Source organism: Triticum aestivum, chromosome 4A (genome assembly GCF_018294505.1).
Source record: "Triticum aestivum cultivar Chinese Spring chromosome 4A, IWGSC CS RefSeq v2.1, whole genome shotgun sequence".
In the NCBI taxonomy this organism is placed as follows: Eukaryota; Viridiplantae; Streptophyta; class Magnoliopsida; order Poales; family Poaceae; genus Triticum; species Triticum aestivum.
In genome coordinates this window covers 502,630,533-502,649,996 of record NC_057803.1, presented here as the reverse complement: position 1 = coordinate 502,649,996, position 19,464 = coordinate 502,630,533, and the positions used below count along the sequence as shown (strand labels likewise).

Here is a 19,464-nt window from a genome sequence, read left to right as displayed (position 1 = left end):
CCATCTCCGCCGACCACGCGGCTGCCTCTCCGTCCATCGCGGTGGCGCCGGAGCCGGTGAGGCCGATTGGACGACCAAGGAATCCCTTCCCGCCCCTCGCGCGTCCATATCCGGCCTGCTCCGATCCCGATCCCCCCTCCCACGCGGCGCCGAGTCAGCCGACCACCAACCCCTCGCGAGGTAGGTCACGAAGGTATCTCACCCCGAACCCGAAGGTACACGCACGCGCTGACGCCTGTTCCGCTCGGAGCCTTGCGTCACATACTCACATGGTGGCGCGGTGCGCACATGGAAGATGCAGAGATAGTACCTGCGTATCCGCGCGCGACCAAGCCGTGCAACCGCAGGTGCAAAGCATGCCAATTGGGGTTCTAGCGATTCCCGCGTAGTATAAGTCTGGCGTGTTGGTTCACCACACCCGACGCAAAGGATTCCCTCACATTGGGATTCTGTTTCATATTTTACCGTGATGATGCACTGTCCCTAAATTTTGGGTTCTAGCGGTTCCCGTGTATGGCTGGTGTATGGCTGGTCATAGTGGGAGTAACTTAGCGACTAACATAACACACTTCAATTTTTTTTTACTTATGTGGCAAGTAGTTAATGAGAAGTAGTAACATAATATGTTACTGTAACATAGCGCTTCCCAATACAAGATGAGTCTACAAGCTAATAAATGAAGCCATCTATGACACTACTACTATGTTACTTTGCACTATGAAGGTAGTAACTTAGACTAGTGTCATATGCATGACACTAGTATAAGTTACTCCCCACTATGACCAGCCTAACATTGGCGTGTCGGTTCGAGGAAACCGTGCTAATTAGCATGCGATAATCATGGGGTTCTTCTTAATACTAGCTACAGTGCTTTTATTTTAGTCATTCGAGAGTAGTGACGGCAGGACAAGTGCAGACAAACTACATTGGTCGTGAGATTCTGTTCATATGTGGTGGTGATGCAGTAGGACTAAAATTATCTCTGAACATGACTTGAACGTTGGGTTCTAGCGGTCTACATGTTTAAGAGTTGAAGGAGACAATGCTAATTAGCACATGATAGTCATGGACTCTGTAATTTTGCATTCCGTCTGTTTTAATTCTGTCAGCATTTTGTTTTGCTAATAGTTGTGGGGAAGGATTGGAACACGATTATATATATTGCTTCCAGAAATGATGTCAATTTTATTCGATTCAAACGTTTAATTGTCAGCAAAACCAGGTTAAGCTTTGCTCCGGAATGGTGCCTACATGACGTTCCTTCCCTAATATTTTTTCCTGGTCTGAGTCGCGAGTCAGAAGGTCCACGTTAACTGAAGCGAATCAGATTTATCTGGAATATTTTGACTTTGGAGAATGGCTCCGACCTTAGCTTGCCAAGCTTGTTTAGCAGGAATCTACCCCTCTTGCAGCAACTTGCCAGTACTTTAGTTTTCTATTGTTAGGCAGCTTGGATTATGCAGGTGATGGTGACAAGTTTCCACAGTACTAGTGGCTGTTATCTTCCCATTTCAAAGTTCAATGTACTTCCGATCTCAACAGTAGGACTAAAATTATCTCTTAACATGTCTATAATATGGGGTTCTAGACTTCTAGTGGTCTCCATGTTTAAGAGTTGGAGGAGACCATGCTTGTTAGGAGTATATGATAGTCATGGATTTGTAATTATGTATTCCGCCGGTTACAATTTTCTCTCAGCATTTTGTTTCTCTAATATGGGGAAGGGTTGGAATACGAGCATGTATATTGTTTTGATAAATGACATCGAATTTATTCGATTCAAACATCTAATTGTTAACAAAACCAGGGTAAGCCTTCATGACATGCTCCCCTCATATTATTCGTGGTCTGAGTGGTGAGTCATACGGTTCATATTAACAGGAACAAATCATATTTATTGCTCACTAAAAAAAAATCAGATTTATCTAAATTTTTTTGACTGGAGAATGGCTCCGACCTTAGCTTGCCAAGCTTGTTTAACAGGAATCTATCTTGCAGCAACTGGCCAGTATTTATGTTTTCTATAGCTAGGCAGCTTAGATTATGCAGGTGATGGCGACAAGTTTCTATAGTACTAGTGGCTGTTACCTTCCAATTTCAAAGTTCAATGATTTCCCATAATTGTTGAAATTTCCGGCCGTCTAGCTAGGCTCATATTTCAGTAATGTCTCAGTCATCTGAAAGAGAAATCAGTTGACCATGCATTGCCGCCCTTGGACTGTAATATATTGCTTACTCAAACCTGAGTTTAACCATACACAAGTCTATGTGGTAGGATGCAAACAAAATATTGACCTCAGTTGACAGTGAATTTTTACTTTAATGTACACAGGCCTCAAGTTGTACTGTAGTTTACCTAGAGGAGAGATCGGTTGTCTTCTATCGTGACCGTGGGATTCTATCTTGAGAATAAGGCATATTGCAGAGGTTTATTTTTGAACTGCATGAGGTATGCATTCATTGGACCATGCTGTAATATATCTGACCCCTTGAGAAATTTGTTTTGGCTGGTAGTTCTTAGTGAGTTGATACGCTAGCCAACTAGTAAGTGATGCATCAAACCAGAAATTAGCATGTCCTCTAGTGTTTGCTAATCTCAATTTTTTACCTAAATGGAAGACAAACTTCTTGTACTAGAACTAAGTTTCGTTCTTCAGAGGAGGACAGCACACAGCCACACAGGCAAACCACGTTATTCTAGCATGCTATGTCTAATCAATGGCATCGGAACCTTCTGCCTCCCTCTCGTCCAGATAAACCAAACATATACTGTACAGTGCTAGTGCGTCTTCGTTTGTACTTCCCGTTGGCATCCATGTTGAGTAGTATACCGTGTATCTTATGAGGGATTAGGGAACATATCGATAGACAAAGGATGATGCTTTAGGTGACTTGCTAACTAGCTGGGGATTAGGAGACCAGCAAGCTGATGCTACAGAACAGAAAGCAACAGTTTGTTTTGCTGCTCTTGTTTTCAGCAATTGCTGTGAGAGGCTCCTCTCAACTACCGAACCCCATAGGGCTTTGATTGGTGGAATTCTCAGTGATCTTTGTCCACTGTTCTTTCTTCACATATTTTGACAGACGTTAGGCCGCATTGCATCAGTGAAATGCCGACAAGTGTCATTTGAGAAGCTCTCTATTATCAGCTTAAACCCTCTGACCTCTGCCACTTGTTTCAAACCTTTATTCTTATTCTCACCTGGCGTGGTCATTGGATATTCGAATTGCCCACTCAGGAATTTTAGGCAAATGCTGACTCCATCAATGTATTACCATATAATACTGCATATTTGATTTATATTGTCTAATTAATAGTTTCTTTCCTTGTCCAGCAGCAGTGCTTACCAACTATGATTATGATGATAATTAGGTATCCACCTGCCGTCCTTAACTCATTTGATGTCAGTGAGCATGTTTCCTGAGCATGCTAGGCTCTCGCATCGTTGACAAAATGGACCATACAACCATTCCTGTTAGTCTCAAATCTCAAGGAATTAATTTGAGCCCTCTATGACGAAATCTTGTAGGGTGTGGTGGGGGCATATGATACTTAATGTCCGGTTGTGAAGGCAGTTGTACTGCTGGTTGTGATGAAAAGTACCATGCTGCCAAGATCCTTTTTAAAGTGATTATTTCTTTTACATCATATTGTCTACACTCTTACAGTTGTACTTTGGCATCTTTTTCTTTTTCTGGTCGAACACAACAATATTCCATGACCAAGTAAATTCACAATGTTACTCTTGACAATGTGCAGATGTTGCCAGCTTTGCTTGTCCTGTAATAAAGACATCTCAGCATAGTGCAGGAAAAAATATTTAGTTACCTCAGTGGAATCATCCAGACTCTCTCCAGAGAAAAAAAATTATACAATGCTGAAAGCTCTCCGGAACACACCATTTGTGCACTTGTAATCTGAAGTTCTGAAATAGTCAGTGAAAAGCTGGACGTGGTTGGACTCCATCCAGATTTTCCTGCTGTTGGTAGTTTCTGGAAACGATCATTTTGGAATTGCCAGGCGGGAAGGCAGGAGAAACATTCAGATTCGTAGCAAGAGGCAGCCTGGAACCAGGAAATCTGTGTGGCCTACGCTTGTGTTTTGTAAGTTCCACTTTGCAACAGCTCTACTCCTTGAGACAAGCAGCTTTGCCCTCTTTTAGTTTTACTCTATTGTCTACATCTCATAACTCCATCAGAATCTGCCAATAATTTGTATCACCTTACAATAATGGGCTTTATGAATACCTGATTGGTACCAAATAAAGAATCCAGTTTGGGAGAAAGTTGGTGCCATGAATTTATTACACCACAAATAATTTGTACACACATTAGCATGACAAAATTAACTTGGTTTGGGCTGGTCAATGATCATGAATAATGTTTAAGTATTAAACGTCAACATTAATTCTGTATCAGACTGAATGAAGCGGTACTTATATTTTTAAAGAGATATAATATAGTACTAAGAAACCATTTCTTGAGCACAAAAGTTCAAATCATATGATTTGCATCTAGGTCGCATTTTGTTGCCGCTCTACGTTGCCATTGGCACATATGTGCAGGCCATAGCAGCTTTGAAGTAGCAACAGCACATAGTCCAACAATTGACTAGATGCTGCCACGTAGCAAGAAGAATTCTTGGAATATGCCATTAGCGTATTCGCAGTCCCTTCTGTTTCATTCTGCCAGGCCAGCAAAATGACACATTGCACACGTATGCTTTTTCTCTTCTATTTTTATTGTGATGTTTTGGGGGGTATGTATGTATGCTGTGAAGTTGGTGGGGAACTACACAAGAGCCAATCACCTCTAGCTCAATCCATGTTGCATTAGGCTCCAAGATCAGGACAATTTAGCATGCATCAGCCATGAAGGTGGGGTCCACACATTCTCTTTTCTCCACTGCTAATCTCTTGCCCCTCCGCCATGTGGTTTCTCTATAAGACACGGTGTGAGGCTACACATCAAGGCAATTCTTATCGTAGATAGCAACTAAAATGGAGACCATGTCATATCCTTGTTCCCCTCTTCTCTCCCTCCCCACACATGAAGAGAGCAGCTTTTTCATGTGGTCTCCTCAAGTAGCTCTCCACGAGAATGCCACCATCCATGTTGATCATCCCACTGATCAGCAACCTGATAATGTGTTCTTGGACACTGCAGCTCAAGATTATGCTAATGATTGGCATCAACAAGATGCTTCTGATCTTGGTGTGTTCACCTATTGTGATGAGAGGATTCTGGGCCAAGAGAGTGGCAACTTGGTCGCGATCCAGGAAGAGCTCATGGAGGAGAACAGTTTAACTGATCTCCTCCTCACTGGTGCAGAGGCGGTCGAGGCGGGGGATCCAAGATTTGCCTTGGCAGTGTTCTCAAGGCTTGATGGCCTCCTCCTTGGCAGCCCTGAAAATGCAGCAGCCGGCTCTTTTGATCGCCTGGCCTACCACTTTGCCCAAGGTCTGCGGTCCCGGATCTCCAGTGCAAGCACCAGTTGCTCTCCGCCGGAGCCACTGGCGTCTGACAGAATGTCGGCGCAGCAGATTATACAAGAGCTGTCACCGTTTGCCAAGTTTGCGCACTTCACTGCCAACCAGGCCATTCTAGATGCCACCAAGGGCGATACACATGTGCACGTTGTCGACCTGAACATTGGCGAGGGCATCCAGTGGCCATCGTTCATGTCAGATCTTGCCCGTCATGGCGGCATGTCATTCCACCTCACGGCGATCACAGCAGACGCCGACTACACCGACGGCGTTCACCATGCATCTGCGCGGCGGCTCTCGGAGTTCGCTGACTCCTTGAACCTCCCGTTCCAGTACAGCTGTCTCTGTTTACATAGTGATGAAGACCTGCATGAATTCTCCAAGAACTGTAAAGGTTCGGTGATCTTCTCATGCGACACAACAAGCATGCCTTACAAGTTGCTGAGCAAGTTACCGGCACTCCTACCTGCCTGTGTTAAACTGTTACAGCCAAAGTTAATGGTCGTCGTAGAAGAGGAGCTGGTTAGAATCGGAAAGGAGGTGTCTCTATGTAAGGCCTCCTTTGTCGACTTCTTCTTCGAGGCATTGCACCACTTTACCACGGTGTTCGAGTCACTGGCCAGCTGCTTCGTTGGTGGTAACCAGGGGGCGTGCCTGAGACTTGTGGAGAGGGAGATGGTGGGGCCAAGGATACAAGACTTTGTGGGGCAGTATGGGTCTATGACAGTTGAGGTCACTGCTCCTCGGGTTTTGGAAAGGTACGGGGCTTGTGACCTGAGTGGTTGCAATGTTGCTCAGGCCAGGATGCTGGTTGGGTTGTTCAATAGGGGGTTTGAGGTTGTGCATGAGAAGGGTAGGCTTGTGTTGTGCTGGAAGTCCAGGCCATTGACCTCTGTGTCTGTTTGGGCTCCAATCTTAAAAGAAAGGAGCTCATGACGTTCTTTATTTTTGTTGTTGTAAGCGTTGCAGTGAAGAATTTCGAGGAAAACGTATTTGGTTAGTGAGCCACCTTATTTGGTTTCTATCTCAGCCTGTCTCTCTTGCTCTTGTTGGCTTCTCATATACTACTCCGTCTCATAATGTAAGATGCTTTTTCAAGCTATCTTAGCTTGAAAAAACGTCTTTCATTATGGGACGGAGGGAGTATCTCCTAGGGTAACTTCTAGTGATGAATAGTCTCAAGTAGCAAGTGGAAAAATGAAATTTGCTCACATATGAGCTCTGCTGATTTTACTGCAAGAATGCTCATTTATCTAGTTGTTTGTTTTGCTCTTATGAACCAGGTGTCAACCAGCGCAAATAGAGAGGGAGGGAGGAACTGGGAGAGAGTGGCCGGCTGATGCCCAAGTTGTATTGAAACCATGCCTTTTAGGTCACCCCGAAATGATTTATCGTAGTTGTCATTATTTTATTTGAAAAATATAACATTTTTTTGCCCGTCTGCACAAAATAGAGAAAACATCAAAAAGTCTGAAAGTGACACTCTTGTAAACACAACAGTGCCTGGGCCATTGCATTTGGTCCATTTGTGGGGTCAGGACTGATTGAAGACTAGCTCATATTTAAAATGCACACAATGTTTTCTGCAGCCGTATTCATGAAAAGGTGGAAATAAGTGAGCCGAAAGAGACATTTTGTATTTTGTAGGAGCATCCAACTGTGTGAACTGCTTTCAGTCACCATCATGATGCCATATGTTTCTGGCAAGCTGCAGACTTTGACCTCATTCTATCACCTCTGAAACAGTGTTACTCTTTGCAAATTAACTCCCATCTGATCACTTACTCGTCCTTCTCAGGTGCGTCGGGGGCTGGCATGCTCCTTTCCTTCGGCGCTGTCTCGATCCGGCTTGCCTCTGTGCGCCGCTGCATCTTGCGGCGGCCCTCGGCTTCTCCGGCGAGCGACTGTTCCAGCTCGGGGAGGCGCGACCCTGGCTGTTCCTGTGCTCGGTGGGGCAGACTAATTTCTGCCCAGATCCGGTGCGCGCCGATGTGGTCTCGTAAGATCCGGGCAGCACACGCCCTGAAGATGCCGTCATGGTTTGTTGGTTGCTCATGCTCCGGATGCAAAATTCTGGGTCGACTTGGTCGACGCCGGTGGCAACGGCGGCTGTGGCTGTCGTTTTCCTCGCGGAGGGGCCCGCCGTGGAGCTGTTTTTCAGCCGCAAACCTCCTGTTTCGTTGTTTTCCGGGTGAAAACCTATGGTCGGGCTTGCCGGATTGGGTGGCGGTGGTGTCTCTGGCATCATTCCCTTCTTGGAGGCGCCATCTTGGAGACACGAACTTCGGCTAGTGTTGGTGTGTGTGGATGAAGGAGGTGCGGCTGGTGGTCTGTTTGTGCGGCCGACTGGGGTCGACGGTGGTGTGTGATGTGGTGGTGGAGTGGTGGTGGTGCGGCCGGCTTGCGCTGGTGTGCACGGTGAAGCGATCCGGGTGTAGACTCGGCTCCTTGATGCCCTTCGGCTTCGCCGGCGGTGCCGCTGTTGTGTTGTAGCCTCGGCTGCGTGTGACTCTTCGTCCGGGTGTGGACTCGGTCGCTCATTGCCCTTCGGCTGCACCAATAGCCTTGAGGCACCATGGATGGTCTCGGTTGATTGGAGCTCTTCGTCTACGGTGGTGGTGTTCTCGTGCAGCTCAGGTTGGTAATGGTTGCTCAAGACCCTCTCATGGTTGCCATTGTGTTGCGGCGAGCTTCGTGCTCTTGGTGTTGCCTCAGCTCATCTTTGCTCGAGGATGGCGCAAGATGCCTTTCAAACTTGCTAATCGTTCCGATTTCCTGTGGCGGAGCCCCAGTCAAGGTTCGTGTCTGGGATGACACTCGTTGATTGTGGATGCTCCTGAGTTGTGCCGTGGGGGCTGGTATGCTCGCCGATGTGTTCGGCTGTTTGCAAAGTCCTGGTATTGTGATCTCCCGACGACACCCCACATCTACTTGCGTCTCTCATGGTGATGGTCTTATGCCTACTAGCTTGGTCATGCCTTGTACGGTTTTCGGCCCGGTTTTCCTTATAAACGGGTCAATTTCTTCAGGTTTTCGATCCGGTTTTCCTTATAAACTGGATCACTCCTCTGGCATTTTGGCCACTTTGAGTAATATATTCAGGTGGAGGAACTCCTCCCCCGGTGATTCTCAAAAAAAAAAAAAAAAGCTGACATCGCAGGAGCTACTGACACCCGTCCTGAGGTGTTCCTGTCGCAGATAAGTTTGAGGTGTTGGGATGGAGATCTCGGATCCTGCCTTACTGTGATTATGTTTTTTACTTACAAGAACAGAAGCACCGTCGTAGCATCAGCAAGAAGAATCACCTGGCACATAAAAAACATCAGCGTGAATGTTAATTTGGCCAACAGAGGTGCACGGAGGAGTTATCTGCATCCCCATCCTTAGTCTAGATGTAGTTTGAACCTTTTTGCTGATATGCAGTTGTTAAATGGGATATGTAAAGTGCAGTCAGGGACGTGGAGTTTCTACACCTGAGCTCATATGCTCCTGCTATGAACAGTAAAATAAATAAAATAGAAAAACATTTCAAAAAATTCTGAAATATTTTTGTGGCATACTTTAAGAAATGTTTGTTGTGCATGCAAAAATTCGTCATGAAATGACATGGGTGGAAGGCATGGTAAAAAAAACAAAATCGATACTCTAAAAATGTTACTTTCAAACGCATTTTGGAGCTCTGATTTTGTTTTTTTTGGCCACAACCTCCACCAATGTGGTTTGGTGATGAAATTTTGCATGCACAACAAACATTTCTTAAAGTATGCCACAAAAAAATTTAGAATTTTTTGAAATGTTTTTCTATTTTATTTATTTTACTGTTCATAGCAGGAGCATATGAGCTCAGGTGTAGAAAGGTACTTTCGTGCAGTCACTTCCTATTGCTACATCGAGTCGTGTATGCCATATAATTCTCATGAAGGAAAGTACATCACACTTCTGACTAGTCTAATGTGTATGGTCAATTCAGTTTAACCCAGTCTGTGTACGATGACTAACTGGCTTCAGCCACATGCCCACACCTTTGAATCATTGTGCTGGCAGTTCCATTTCTTGACTTTTAGCCACCTTAGTGCTATGTTTCTTTTAAAGAAAGAAAAAGTTATGGATAATTGCTTCCTGGTCAAGGCTCACAATATAGATGCTTATCTCTACAGTTGCTAGTGATGGAGGATGACCTGAAGAAGCTGAGGTGCTCCAGCCACTGATCCTCACCATCGTCGACCATTATCGAGAAGGCGGAGGTGCAACAGAAAACAAACTGAGAAAAGGTCCTCCGGCTCAAGGGGCTCAAGGTAGAAACAAGTTACAAAAAGGAAACTTTGTACATGAGTGTTAGAACGAGCCACCTCATCATATGAATTTATTTCTGTCGTTGTCATATAACCCTGGGTTGCTGTCTTTCTTGACCTTGTTGTCATATAACCCTGGGTTGCTGTTTTTCTTGACCTTATTTCCCCACCTTTGAAATAACTACTTTCTTTGCAAACTAAAATCAGATCTTGGCATGGAGGTTCTGATTTCAGCTGTGACAGGTGATCTTGTCAGCCGGTTCATCTCTTTCCTGGCGCAAAATTATGGCACTCAAGCATGTGAGGAGGACCGTAGAAGGCTGGAACGCATCTTGCTAAGGATGAACATGGTTGTTGAGGAAGCAGAGGGGCGGCACATCACAAATCGAGGGATGTTCCTGCAGCTGAAGACACTCATGGAGGGCGTGTATCTCGGGTACTACATGCTTGACAGGCTCAAGTTCCAACCCCTTGGAGAAGAGAGCATTGCAGATGATGAGGTGAGTCACTGGAGCCAATCTCTTGCCGTTTCTACTTTTAACACCGCCAAGCGCCTTCGTTTTGCTGTTGCTGCTTCTATGATGAAGAACACACCGATAGCATTTGGTACCAGGAGCACAACAAAGTTGAAAAGTGTTCTTGAAAGCTTAGAGGCTACGACTGCAGATATGAGAGAGTTTGTCGTGCTCCTCGGCAGCTGCCCTCGTCTTCCTCGCCAGCCATACTGTATGTACCTATACATGGATAAGTGCATGTTTGGTCGCCATGTCGAGAAAGAGCAACTTATCAACTTCTTGCTATGTGATGACAGTCGTCACGATTGCACACATATTAGCATCCTGCCGATCATCGGCCCACACAGAATCGGGAAGAAAACACTGGTGCAACATGCTTGCAAGGATGAGAGGGTGTGCAATCGTTTCTCCCACATGTTTTTCTTCAAAGGAGATGATCTAGCGAACGGAGTATTTGCATTGAACAACCAGGCAGCCTCAGGGAAGTACTTGTTTGTCGTGGATTTCATCTTCGATGTGGATGAGGCAGCATGGACAAACTTCCAATCATATTTGCAGAAGTTGCCAGGTGCTGGGATCAAAATTGTAGTAACAGGCAGAGCAGAGCAAGTTGCAAACTTGGGGACTGCTCAACCCATCAGGCTGAAGAGTCTGTCTCAAGAAGAGTACTGGTACTACTTCAAGGCACTTGCCTTCGGAAGCATGGATCCTGATGATCATCCGAAACTGGCATCTCTGGGCATGCAACTAGCGGCGCTCCTACAGGGATCATTTCTTGGTGCAAACATACTCGGCGAGCTACTAAGAGCTAATCCAAGCACAGAATTCTGGCGTGGAGTATTATCGAGCATAAGAGGACTAGTTCGCGAGCACTTATCGTCCTTCGGCACGCACCCAGAGGACCTCCTTGGTAGAAATTTCCCTGTGAATTTCGGCAGTGCGGCCTTGGTGGGTGGTCAGGCTCAGCGATACCTGGTGTATGATCTTCGGGAGGCTGGCCCTGGTCAAAGTGAGCTGCCAAAACTGACATCGCAAGAACTACTGACAGGCCGTGATATACCTGTTGAAGACAAGTTTGAGGTGCTAGTAAGGAGATCTCGGATCCCGCCTTACGGCGACTACGTTGTTACTTACGAAAAACAGAAGAATCATGTGGCAGTGAGAAAACGTCAGCGCAAAAGTTAATCTGGCAAACAGAAGAGTGCACAAAGGACTTAGATCCCCTTCCTTGTAGTTTAGTAAATTATTGTTCCCCTTTTTTGAGAACCTATTATTCCTTTTTCTATACTGATATACTATGTGTGTATATGCACTTTTTAGATGGGGTATGTGAAGTGCAGTGAGTTACTGTTGCTAGCCTGAGTTGTGTGTACGTACGTAATTGAAGCCTCGTGTAAGGAAACTGCTTAAAACTTGTGACTACTGTGTCTCTGTGTGTGAGCATTTCAATGTAACTCCCCAGTATGTGTTGGTGGCTAGTTGGCTTTAGTCACACCAAGTTCCACGTAGTCTTTGCCTTCCTTGACGGCCACAGTACAGCTGCCGTAGGTTGCTTTCATGGTCAATGCCTCTTCCGTTTGATCTCCTTGAGCCAGAAATACGAAGATGCTTGCTAATCTTGTTAAAGCATATCTAGTCGATCCCTTAAAACCTTTTAACTCGTCAAAATGAGGGTTAAGGGCATCCTGAGGGTTACCGCAACTGTCTGGACTACACAATCTCAACAGTTTAGCCATCCGACATGGTTTTGTATCGGTCCGCCGAGCATCCGGATGCATTTTTCTCGTAAACCCGAGATAAACTGGGGGATTTTAGGAGTCCGAACAGCAGACACATAGGACTCTTACACCCCCGGCCCACCCAAAACCCCTCCCGGACCCCGCACCTCCATCCTCTCCTTTTCTCTCCTTCCTTTTCTCTCTCTTACTTTCGTCATCGGTCCACCACCTCGGCCGCCCAACCACACCCCTATCGGAGCTCGGCAAGTCCGTCACCTCCAATGGTACACCCGGGCTCCAAGCCGCTTCTCCTCCTCCGCCATTCCACACCTTTCCTTCGACCTCCGTGCAAGTACCATCAGCTCCTACAATACTCACCATGTCCGGCAGTTGTTCGATGAAATGCCCATGCTATTTTTTTTGTTTCTTGTACTTTGAAGCAATGAATTCAGATATGGAGTACATATGCGAGCACTATGTAGAGTCGTCTGACAACTCGCCCGACGAGGACTACGTGGATGAGATGTTGATGATGCAGACGGTCCTTGCAGACGCGGAGCATGCGGAAGAGCATGTTCTCAATTTCAAGGTATCGATCAAGGGTCATCGAGTGCTCAATTGCAACATGGTGCACGACCATTTGATGTTGATGGATGACTACTTTGCCCCCGATGCCCTCTTTACCGATAATTTCACCGTCATTTTCGAATGCGCAAAAATGTCTTCGATTGTCTCTACCATGGCATCTAGTCCTTTGATGACTACTTCATCTTGAAGAAGGACGTCGTGGGAAGGATTGGTTTCTCTGGTTACTAGAAGTGCACGGCCGCACCGCGGATGCTTGCATATGGTTCGACCACTGATTCTTGGGACGAGTACCTACGGATGTCTGAGAGCACATGCGGAGATGCCATGGTCAGGTTTGCAACTGCCGTGGTCGAGGTGTTTCGACCTCATTACCTGAGAGAACCAACCATGGCAGACACCGAGAGGCTCTTGGCAATCTTGGAAGCAAGAGGGTGGCCAAGTTTGCCGAACTCTCTTAACTGCATGCATTAGAAATGGAAGAACTGTCCAAAAGCTTTACAAGGGCAATATTAGGGTCATGTTAAGAAGCCCACCATCATTCTTGAAGCAATTTCATCACATGATCTTTGCATTTGGCACGCTTTCTTTGGCATATGCCCGGGTCTCACAATTACATCAATGTGCTGCAGTGATCACCATTGTTTGCTAGGCTGACTGAAGGAAAAGCTCCTCCTTGCCACTATACTGTCAATGGGCATGAGTACAACATGGGCTACTATTTGGTTGATGGTGTCTATCCTCAGTGGGCTACCTTTGTGAACACCATCTCTAACCCAATTGTTCAGAAAAAGTCTCACTTTGCCCAAAGACAAGAAACAACTAGAAAGGATGTTGAGAGTGCTTTTGGAGTTTTGCACGCATGTTTTGCAGTTGTTCATGAACCTGCTAAACAATGGGATCCGGAGACCTTGTGGAGGTGATGACATGTTGTGTGATCATGCACAACATGATCATGGAGGATGAGGGTGAGGATGTTGCTACATGTCTTGAATTTGAGAACATGGGTGATCCTATCGAACTTCCTCACCAGAATCCGGCCACATTTGAAGAGTTTGTTCAAATGCATCAACAAATTCACTATCGAGCAACTGAAGAAGGATCTGATTGAGCATTTGTGGGCGGTTAAAGGGGACAACAATGTTGGAGTGTAATATTTGAACTTATTTAAATTAGAACTACTGCTGCATTTGAACATTTGAAATATTATAGACTATATATGAGGCTATATGAGCATGCGAGCTTTAAATAAATTGGAGCAGGATGTATGCGGATAGCATTGGATGGTCGGCTCCATCATCCGTGTCTGCGGACTGCCCCCCCTATCCGCGGACGGATACGGGAGCAAATTTACGGATCAACATTGGAGATGCCCTAACCATACCTAGCCGAACCTTCAAACGTGTAGCGGAGCAAAGTTTTGATGAGTTAAGCCCCAAACTATTTTTCTCGGCCGCAACAAGTTCTCAGGGAAAAATAATTAATTTCTTCTCTCTCGTGAATGACACCTCCTCCTTCCGCCTCCGCAGCCACCAACAGCCCCGAGAATGGAACCTGCATCACCCCCACACCTGTAGCCATCCCTCTCCGATGTTCGAATCTCGCTAGTGCCGAGGAATTTCATGAAGTCAGCCGTCAAAAGGGGGTCCCAGCACGATGATGCCCGTCTATCCTCTTTCGTTGCCACCCAGGGAACCGTCAAGATGGTCATGGTACGGAACCCCATTGGTAGGCATCCTCTTCTCGGTCTCAGGCATGCTGTTGCTCTTGACGATGAGCTTACATGAGATCATGGCGGTTGAGAACTTCTACTGCTTTAGCATGTTCCTAGAGTTCCTATTGTTAATCCTGTCGTCGATGAGGTGGACTGACACCCCGTGGACCTATAGGGTTGCGCTAGGCACAACCAGGTGTGTGGTGATGCTGGTGCCCACGACGGCGTTGGTGAGCCTCGGCGTTGTGGCTGTCGAGATGTTGCAGCCTGTGCTAAAGTTCGTGGAGAAGAAGCGGTGGATTGGGTTGTCCATGAACTCAGACCTCTCGGGCATCTACTGAACCACCAGCCCGCTGCCCTCGCCGGGACATTGGTTGTGTACGTGAAAGAGCATGGTGCCCCCATGTTTGGTTTTGGTAATTGGTGATAATCCCTATGGACTAATGGTTGCTTTGAGCTATACCTTATGGTTTGTCCATAGGCTTTGCTTGAAGACCATATGTTGGTTTTGAAGGAAATATACCCTAGAGGCAATAATAAAGTTGTTATTTATATTTCCTTATATCACGATAAATGTTTATTATTCATGCTAGAATTGTATTAACCGGAAACTTAGTACATGTGTGAATACATAAACAAAACAGAGTGTCCCTAGTATGCCTCTACTTGACTAGCTCGTTAATCAAAGATGGTTAAGTTTCTTGACCATAGACATGTGTTGTCATTTGAAGAACGCGATCACATCATTAGAGAATGATGTGATGGACAAGACCCATCTGTTAGCTTAGCATAATGATCGTTTAGTTTTTCTGCTATTGCTTTCTTCATAACTTATACATGTTCCTCGCACTATGAGATTATGCAACTCCCGAATACCGGAGGAACACCTTGTGTGCTATCAAACGTCACAACATAACTGGGTGATTATAAAGATGTTCTACACGTGTCTCCGATGGTGTTTGTTGATTTGGCATAGATCGAGATTAGGATTTGTCACTCCGTGTATCGGAGAGGTATCTCTGGGCCCTCTCGGTAATGCACATCACTATGAGCATTGCAAGCAATGTGACTAATGAGTTAGTCACGGGATGATGCATTACGGAACGAGTAAAGAGACTTGCTGATGACGAGATTGAACTAGGTATGACTAGAAGAACGCCTGTGTGTTGCAACGGGGCCACATTAACTTTAAGAGTTCAATATTAATCATGTTAATAATACATTTAATATTATCATACATATCAAGTGACACTGGCGACCTTTTTTGTCAATTTAGCAACGGGCTCAGTTGCAACGGGCTCTTTATACATATCAGACAACTCGCTACTACTTAAACTACAACTATGGCTACCAATATTTTTTTGTCAATTTAGCTCAGCAATAGTGCCTAGCTTAATAGACTGCTTTGCATTCACCCCCTCAGAAGACAGAGAGAACCAACTCAACATGTCAGAAGATTAACAGAAATTTCATTTGTATGTCATGAACATATAGCAGGAGCACCAACACATACATCAGCAGAGAGCAGAGCACAGCATGCACACACTCGGGCCATCTATATCATACACACACAGCAACGCACACACGCATCACGCTGGCATACACATACAGAAAAGCAGGCACACACGCATCATGCGCATTGGCCGGTGCGACGCACGCAGAGCAAGTACGTACGCATGGAGAGCAAGCTAGCAAGCACGCACGCGTCCAACCCCGCCGCTGCATGCGCTGGCAGAAGGTGAGGCAGCAAGGGAGACTGCACATTGAAGCTGTCCATGCAAGGCTGGAGGTGCTGGGCCGGCGACGGCAGTGTCGGGACGGCGCTTGATTCGTTCCCGGTGGCGTGGAGCTTGGGGCGGCAACGCGGCGATAGCTAGTGCTCGGGGATGGGGGTTTGGGGCAGGGGCAGTCGACCCGATGGCTGGCGAAGTTAACGGGCTCGGGCGGCTGGAAATTCAGCGGGTGGCGGCGGCACAGCGCGAGGATGGGACAGGCGGAAAACCTAGCGGGCGTTCAACTACCAATACCCATGCCTTTTTTAGGGGAATTGCTTGTGAAAATAACGTGCGGCGACGACTTAGCGAGCGGATCCCCTTAAAAAAGACATAGCGAGCAGATTCCCTTAAAACTGGTAGGAATGGATACGATTGATGACGTTGATAAATAGTGGTGAATGTTGGCCTAATTTACTATCATCATGCATGGAAACGAATCATCAAGAAAAAGAATACTTCCTATTACTACACTCATAGGAAGCTTTCTAATCTCTGCTACCAAACAGTTTCTGCCCAAACAAGGAAGGAAAGTTATGGACGTGATTCAGAAGGAAACAAACGTTATGAAGATTAATTAATTTAGATTTGATCTTTAGAGATTGATTGTGATTGATTCTTTTACATAAAGACATTACTAAATAATTTGCGTCAGTATGGAAAGTTCTGATCCGTTCAGTTTTTTCGTTGTGTGAGAGGGTGAAGTGAAAATAAACCGATGAAGTGGGGGAGGCGACGAAAAAAATCTACAACGGTTAACCTACGAAAAAAAACCGGACGAAAGTGGTGGGACGAAAAAAAACCCTGGAAGCGAGACTACCAAGTGGTGGCGATAGCTAGTGCTCGGGGATGGGGGTTTGGGGCGGGGGCAGTCGACCCGATGGCTGGCGAAGTTAACGGGCTCGGGCGGCTGGAAATTCGGCGGGTGGTGGTGGCACAACGCGAGGATGGGAAAGGCGGAAAACCTAGCGGGCGTTCAACTACCAATACCCACGCCTTTTTTAGGGGAATTGCTTGTGAAAATAATGTGCGATGACGACTTAGCGAGCGGATCCCCTTAAAAAAGACATAGCGAGCAGATTCCCTTAAAACTGGTAGGAATGGATACGATTGATGACGTTGATAAATAGTGGTGAATGTTGGCCTAATTTACTATCATCATGCATGGAAACGAATCATCAAGAAAAAGAATACTTCCTATTACTACACTCATAGGAAGCTTCCTAATCTCTGCTACCAAACAGTTTCTGCCCAAACAAGGAAGGAAAGTTATGGACGTGATTCGGAAGGAAACAAACGTTATGAAGATTAATTAATTTAGATTTGATCTTTAGAGATTGATTGTGATTGATTCTTTTACATAAAGACATTACTAAATAATTTGCGTCAGTATGGAAAGTTCTGATCCGTTCAGTTTTTTTCGTTGTGTGAGAGGGTGAAGTGAAAATAAACCGATGAAGTGGGGGAGGCGACGAAAAAAATCTACGACGGTTAACCTACGAAAAAAACCCGGACGAAAGTGGTGGGACGAAAAAAAAACTGGAAGCGAGACTACCAACTGCTCCATTAGGAGTAGAGATGATATCGACGATCGAATCTCGGGCAAGTAACATACCGATGACAAAGGGAATAACGTACGTTGTTATGCGGTTTGACCGATAAAGATCTTCGTAGAATATGTAGAAGCCAATATGAGCATCCAGGTTCCGCTATTGGTTATTGACCGGAGATGTGTCTCGGTCATGTCTACATAGTTCTCGAACCCGTTGGGTCAGCACGCTTAACGTTCGATGACGATTTGTATTATGAGTTATGTGATTTGATGACCGAAATTTGTTCGGAGTCCTAGATGAGATCACGGACATGACAAGGAGTCTTGAAATGGTCGATACATAAAGATTCATATATTGGAAGGTTGCATTTGGACATCGGAATGGTTCCAAGTGGTTCGGGCATTTTTCCAGAGTACCGGGAGGTTACCAGAACCCCCCGGGAGAAGTATTGGGCCTAGTGGGCCTTATTGAAGGAGAGGAGAAAGGGCCACAAGAGAGGGGAGCCCCCTCCCCTTGCCGAAACCAAATTGGACTAGGGGAGGGGTGCTACCTCTTGAGCACTGTGTTGGTTTTCCCTTGAAGAGGAAAGGGTGATGCAGCAAAGTAGCGTAAGTATTTCCCTCAGTTTTTGAGAACCAAGGTATCAATCCAGTAGGAGGCCACGCACGAGTCCCTCGCACCTACACAAACAAATAAAATCCTCGCAACCAACGCAATAAAGGGGTTGTCAATCCCTTCACGGTCACTTACGAAAGTGAGATCTGATAGATATGATAAGATAATATTTTTGGTATTTTTATGATAAAGATGCAAAGTAAATAAAGCGAAATAAAAACGGCGCAAGAATTGCTTGTTAACGGGAGATTAATATGATGAAAAATAGACCTGGGGGCCATAGGTTTCACTAGTGGCTTCTCTCGAGAGCATAAGTATTACGGTGGGCAAAAAAATTACTGTTGAGCAATTGACAGAATTGAGCATAGTTATGAGAATATCTACGTACGATCATGTATATAGGCATCACGTCCAAGACAAGTAGACTGACTCCTGCCTGCATCTACTACTATTACTCCACACATCGACCGCTATCCAGCATGCATCTAGAGTATTAAGTTCAAAAGAACAGAGTAACGCTTTAAGTAAGATGACATAATGTAGAGGGATAAACTCATGCAATATGATATAAACCCCATCTTGTTATCCTCGATGGCAACAATACAATACGTGCCTTGCTGCCCCTACTGTCACTAGGAAAGGACACCGCAAGATTGAACCCAAAGCTAAGCACTTCTCCCATTGCAAGAAAGATCAATATAGTAGGCCAAACCAAATTGATAATTCGAAGAGACTTGCAAAGATAACCAATCATACATAAAAGAATTCAGAGAAGATTCAAATATTGTTCATAGATAAACTTGATCATAAACCCACAATTCATCGGTCTCAACAAACACACCACAAAATAAGATTACATCGAATAGATCTCCATGAGAATCATGGAGAACTTTGTATTGAGATCCAAAAAGAGAGAAGAAGCCATCTAGCTAATAACTATGGACCCGAAGGTCTGAGGTAAACTACTCACACATCATCAGAGAGGCTATGGTGTTGATGTAGAAGCCCTCCGTGATCGATGCCCCCTCCGGCGGAGCTCCGGAAAAGGCCCCAAGATGGGATCTCACAGGTACAGAAGGTTGCGGCGGTGGAATTAGGTTTTTGGCTCTGTATCTGGTAGTTTGGGGGTACGTAGGTATATATAGGAGGAAGAAGTACGTCGGTGGAGCAATGTGGGCCTCACGAGGGTGGAGGGCGCGCCTGTGTGTGTG

The 19,464-nt window shown here is 45.6% G+C and overlaps 1 protein-coding gene across 1 annotated transcript; it reads left to right on the top strand.

Annotated features, from left to right (window-relative positions):
* The first annotated feature begins 6 nt into the window (after positions 1–6).
* On the top strand, positions 7–11,774 carry LOC123083866 (uncharacterized). Its single transcript, XM_044505753.1, has 6 exons — positions 7–6,424; positions 7,288–7,488; positions 8,762–8,841; positions 8,940–8,990; positions 9,674–9,784; positions 9,989–11,774. The coding sequence occupies exons 1-6, from the start codon at positions 5,001–5,003 to the stop codon at positions 11,479–11,481; spliced, it is 3,360 nt and encodes a 1,119-aa protein (XP_044361688.1). The 5' UTR covers positions 7–5,000; the 3' UTR covers positions 11,482–11,774.
* The last annotated feature ends 7,690 nt before the right edge of the window (positions 11,775–19,464 follow it).

What these genes read in the sequence shown, in the direction of transcription:
- LOC123083866 (XM_044505753.1), top strand. Translation starts at nt 5,001, where the DNA reads ATGGAGACCATGTCATATCCTTGTTCCCCTCTTCTCTCCCTCCCCACA. An exon ending in GTGCGCGCCGATGTGGTCTC is followed by an intron (nt 7,489 to 8,761) that starts GTAAGATCCGGG and finishes TTACAAGAACAG; the next exon opens with AAGCACCGTCGTAGCATCAG. An exon ending in ATATGCTCCTGCTATGAACA is followed by an intron (nt 8,991 to 9,673) that starts GTAAAATAAATA and finishes GATGACCTGAAG; the next exon opens with AAGCTGAGGTGCTCCAGCCA.